The sequence below is a fragment of the Nicotiana tabacum genome, chromosome 19, assembly GCF_000715075.1.
Source record: "Nicotiana tabacum cultivar K326 chromosome 19, ASM71507v2, whole genome shotgun sequence".
NCBI classification, from domain to species: domain Eukaryota; kingdom Viridiplantae; phylum Streptophyta; class Magnoliopsida; order Solanales; family Solanaceae; genus Nicotiana; species Nicotiana tabacum.
Genome location: NC_134098.1, coordinates 79,337,073 through 79,342,332, shown reverse-complemented (window position 1 = coordinate 79,342,332; position 5,260 = coordinate 79,337,073). Strand labels below are relative to the sequence as shown.

General features: G+C 33.9%; 1 protein-coding gene across 3 annotated transcripts; it reads left to right on the top strand.

Moving 5' to 3' along the window:
• The first annotated feature begins 1,621 nt into the window (after positions 1 to 1,621).
• On the top strand, positions 1,622 to 5,260 carry LOC107788535 (putative NAD(P)H dehydrogenase (quinone) FQR1-like 2). Of its 3 annotated transcripts, none has more exons than XM_016610210.2 (3): positions 1,622 to 2,370; positions 4,292 to 4,571; positions 5,107 to 5,260. In XM_016610210.2, exons 1-2 carry the CDS (start codon positions 1,868 to 1,870, stop codon positions 4,548 to 4,550), a joined length of 762 nt encoding a protein of 253 aa, XP_016465696.1. In that variant the 5' UTR covers positions 1,622 to 1,867; the 3' UTR covers positions 4,551 to 4,571; positions 5,107 to 5,260. The 3 variants fall into 3 exon arrangements, with proteins under 3 accessions (XP_016465696.1, XP_016465695.1, XP_016465694.1); XM_016610209.2 differs by lacking the exon at positions 5,107 to 5,260 and adding an exon at positions 4,742 to 5,081; XM_016610208.2 differs by lacking the exon at positions 5,107 to 5,260 and having other exon boundaries at positions 1,623 to 2,370; positions 4,292 to 5,081.

Sequence of the window (5,260 nt, the reverse complement as noted above, 5' to 3'; positions counted from 1 at the left end):
GTGAGAATATGAATAAATTATCTTCGAATAGACAAGTGAAATATCAAGAACGTACTCAAAAGCTATTCTTTGTGAACAAATTTTGATTGCTATTAAATAATAAAGAATTAATCTAATCACAACAATTAAGACCTTAAAATTAAGAGATATAACTAAAATCAGAATTTGCTTAAAATAAATTTTTATTAAAGACCATAAAGATACATGAATTGAAACTATCTTTTGTTGAGGTGAAAAAAAAAGGATGATACCTAATTAAAGGGTTATTTTCCTTTGGGAAGCTAAAGACAAGAAAAGTATAACAGAAATTCCTATATATATTCACTTAAATTCTTTATATCACTTTTAAATTAGATAAAGAGGAAAAAGCATGCTTCTTTTACTTCTTTTGCACTTGTACCAAACAATTAAGAAAGTAAACTATGAATCCTTTATGCGAATGAATAAATAAATAAATTATTCTCCTTTATCTTCATCCTTCCTTTGTTAAATCATACGTGATATAAAAGAACTAGAAAGTTTTAAATTAGCTCTATTTTTTTAAATTTTGTTAAATATTTGAATATTAGTAAAAGATCATTCAACTACAGCGTCTATGCCAATATAATGTACAGCTATATATGTAAGTGTTACCAATTATAAGAGGAAAGATATATGGCCAGCTAAACTTAATTAAAGAAAGGACTAACAACTTGATAGAACATGTCTTACAAGTTCATCATACTCCAAAAACGTTAGCTGTCTTTTAATAAGCGTATCAAAACAAAATCTGTGACATTCTATTCAGCATAATTGCTGATCTTATTATTGAAACCACTTAAGCTGGCAACTGACAACTTGGTCGTAGGCTAATAATAGGAAACGGTTCTCGTTTTCGACCCTTTATGATGCCATTTTGCGTATAAGAATTCTACTATATTTGACTCAGTTATATGCAATTAACTGATAACCATAGCACAGTTGGTCTCAGACCAATTAAGGGAAGAGGATTGCAGTGAGTTAACGGCCAACTTAAAATAATGTGACTACACTGAATCTTTTAAATGGATAAAAAATATTCATATATAACTAAAGTCTAATTTGGATAGTGATACATAATTAATTGATATATATTGATTGATCCATTACATTTCAAAAATTAAAAGAATATTCAGTTAATTAGAGATGGATGGAGCCTTGAAAAATACTGACATCCTGCACTTTAGTCCTGAAGCTCTCACGAATCCATAATTTAGTTCTAAGTTTGAGAGATTGTAGTCTTAAATATCTAACACTTTAGGGATCATTTGATATAATAGATAAACAAAAATAATTATGGGATAAAAATTTAGTATCACTTTATCCCTTATTTGGTTATTAATTTTGGGATAAGTTATCTCAGGATTAAAAATAGTAGCGTGATAATTTTTAACTGTCACATGATGAAATAGTAATAATAACTAATCTTAGCATAAAAATAATTAATTACAGCATAACTAATCAAACTCTGCCAAAAATAATTTGAATCCACTATGAGATTGACAGCAAGTCAGCAATTGCCTTAAAAAAAAAAAAAAAAAAAAAGTCAGCACTTGCCATCGAAGCTTCTAGCAGAAAATTCTAAATTCAGATATCTTTTTCCCTTAGCAGATATATTCAGATATCTAAGAAAGCTCCAAAAAGGCTCAGGACTTCTGGTCAACTTTGCTTGTGATATACTTAACCCAAAACATAATCTCAAATAGCTAAAGATCCCTATCAAATCCTCTAATCAAGAATTGCTTACAACCTACTTGGAGAAAAAGCTAGTAATAACTTTTTGCTACCTCAGATGATTCACAAGTCATAATTAGATAAAAGGTTGTGACAAATTTTGATTTTCTTAATTATGGGTAAAGGAGGAGGCTGTATGCCAAGCAAGAAGAAGTTTCCTATAAATGAATCAGCAGAGAGACCAGTAAGTCAAACTGAAGGAACTGATGTAACAGGCTCAGAAATAGAGGGGTCCAAGAAATTGAGAATATTTATTGTGTTTTATTCAATGTATGGACATATTGAAAGCTTGGCAAAGAGAATGAAAAAAGGGGTTGATGGAATTGAAGGTGTTGAAGGGGTTCTTTATAGGGTTCCTGAAACATTGACAACAGATGTTTTGGAAAAAATGAAAGTCCCACAAAAAGATGATGAGATTCCAGTGATATCTGTGGATGAGCTAGTTGAGGCTGATGGATTCTTGTTTGGATTTCCTACAAGATATGGATGTATGGCAGCTCAAATGAAGGCATTTTTCGACTCCACTGGACCATTGTGGAGACCACAGAAACTTGCTGGAGTGCCTGCAGGTTTCTTTGTGAGTACTGGTACACAAGGAGGTGGGCAAGAGACCACTGCGTAAGTCTAATCTTCTGTCATTCATTTACTTGTGTTTATACTATTACTCATTTCTTTTATGTCGATGATGTCTGATTACTGTGTGAGCTAATTGTAACTTTCAGTTGGATTTAATGCATTTGGACAATGTCAAAGGTGTATATGACATATATGTAAAACAAAAAAAGAATAGAGTAATATTAATAATTTCTAGTTTGAGACAACAAAAGGTGGCACCAATCCGTATCAACTGAGACCCTTCAGATAATTGTTCCACCTTGTTGCCGATGAAGAGACAAAAGAAATGGAGAACACAAGCAGAATCTAAGTACATAACATAATTGATGAGAGTGCATACTAATGACTAGTCTTTAAACTCATTGCAAAATATGCATGTATAGTAGCTTCCCAGAGCATCCAAAGTATTGTCTTCAACTGGTGCTCCGTTTAACTGGTAGTGATAAAGATAAGAGAACCCCATGATCTCAATATTGGCTTGCACGGAATCATTGAAGAAGGAGGCTCTAGAGACCTCAAAAATATAGTTTCTAACTAATCTTCCAACAAATGGCTGAAATACTTGAGATATTTAGTTATTCATCTACCAACAGACCTATTAAGGCATCAAGATCACATACCAATTATCAGTATACATTTTAGTTAGCTAACCGGTTGACTACTGTGGTAACTATCCATTACTGTGACAGAGATCTGTCGCTGTAGCTGTCACCGACCATATTAGGGTAGAAATCATCTTGGAGGTATTAATCTAATATATTTGCTATAATTGTAGTACCTCTCTTGGGCTAATAGGTCTCTTGGCTATTTTATTGTTTACAGATGATGACAGTACATAATTTTGATGTTGATATGCATGCTTACATAAGACCACAGTAACACATGTCGACTGTCGTATATATCAAAATTACTTCAATCTTGAACGTTATTGTTCTCCTAGAAAAATAGCCCTTGTGTGGTTCCTATTAAATATAGTACTCCCTCCGTTTCAATTTAGACTAGGTAGTTTGACTCGGCACGGAGTTTAAGAAAAAAGAAGAAAGACTTTTGAAACTTGTGGTCTTAAAAGCTTTGTGGGGCAATGACATTTGTGTGGTTATAAAAGCTTCTCATTAAGGGTAAAATGGGTAAAATGAAGAGTTTAAAGTTGAGTTATTTTCAAATTTAGAAATGTGTCATTTATTTTGGAACAGACTAAAAAGGAAAGTACCTCGTCTAATCTGAAACGGAGGGTATGTTTATTGAAGCATAATTATCATTTCATAATTTGCAACCTTGGGAAGTCATGATGCAAGTGGATATATGAGCTTAAACTCAGAGAGGGAAATTAGATGTTGGTTCTCTCCTTTTATTCTTTTTCTAGTCTTTTAACCTTTTTCCTTGTTGAGTGGAATGGGCACAAATAAAGCTTCATGTTTAAAAAGGACTTGTACAGTTGAGATTGAGGTGTGGCTGATTGATTGATTTTTTTTTCTTTTCCCTTCTTCCCTCTCCCAATTCTGTGTGTTGTAGATAGGTAAGGACTTGAGAAGATGGACTGAAGATGCCAATAGTAGTAGGTTGATGGCGATGACTTCTGGTTGAGTGGTTTCCTGAATTTAGAGTATAAGGATGGTTGCAGGATCTACGGCTGAATTGGATGCGGATTAGTTATTTTATAAAAATGTCTTGCTCGTATATGTTGTCGTAGAATCCTTAAACATGACATTTTCTCCACAAATTGACATAGTCTATGAAGGACTATAGCTGTACTCTTATGCAATCTCTATTTCCTTATCTTCTGTTATCTTTTCTTCTTTCTGATGATTCTTTTAAATTCTTCTTCCAATATTAATCATGCAAGCGATTGAGGGACAGAGCTTGGTAGACAACAATCTGCTAAATCCAGTGGACATGTTGAAATCTTTCTTTTTGCTTATTGCAGCTGGACAGCAATCACTCAATTAGCTCACCATGGTATGGTCTATGTTCCAATAGGATACACATTTGGAGCAGGGATGTTTAGAATGGATTCAATAAGAGGAGGTTCTCCATATGGAGCTGGAACTTTCTCAGGAGATGGTAGCAGGGAACCTAGTGAACAAGAGTTGGCGCTGGCCGAGCACCAGGGCAAGTTCATGGCAATGACAGTTAAGAAAATGGCTCGACACCATTCATTACCACCAGATAATCCCAGCTGCTGACGCTTTTAGAAACGGGAAAAGGTCCAAATTTACCCCTTTACTATATTATAATATCTTAATTTTACCTTCGGTGAAAGCCATTCATAACCCTTGTCATTAGCATAATGTTTCATATTTGCCCTTGCTTCTAATAGAGCTCCAACATAGACGGTGACTTTCACGCTTCAAATTTACCTTATGTTATACTTCAGGTTGGAGTTGTTAACAGTCAAGGGCAAATGCGAGACGATTTGGTAACGACGAGGATATGAATGGCTCCAAAGTATAACATAGGATATAATTAAGATATTCTATATAGTAGAGGGGAATTCTTTATCCTTTTCCCTTTAGAAACACCCTACATGCAATATTTGTACATTCCTTAAAAACACTTTCTACACTGTATGTATCAAAATCTGTGTGTCTCTGGAAAGTAGTGTCGTTTCATTTATTTGTATTTGATCTTTAGATCCTACAATGGGATTGGAGGTGGGGAGGATGGGAGTTGATGTACTATAAATGCTGAATTATGGTTTGTGATCCATTTGTTAATATGTTTTTGCCTCTTGTTTTGAAGGGGACCGACGAACTCTTGGTGATCTGAAGACATTAGATGGGCATTGCTTGTTGCTCAAATCTGAAAATATATCCAAGAGTTCTTTAAAAAAATTGACCATTTAGAAAATATGTTCTGCTTATGACAATGTGAGATGAGCAGTGTTTGGTGAGCA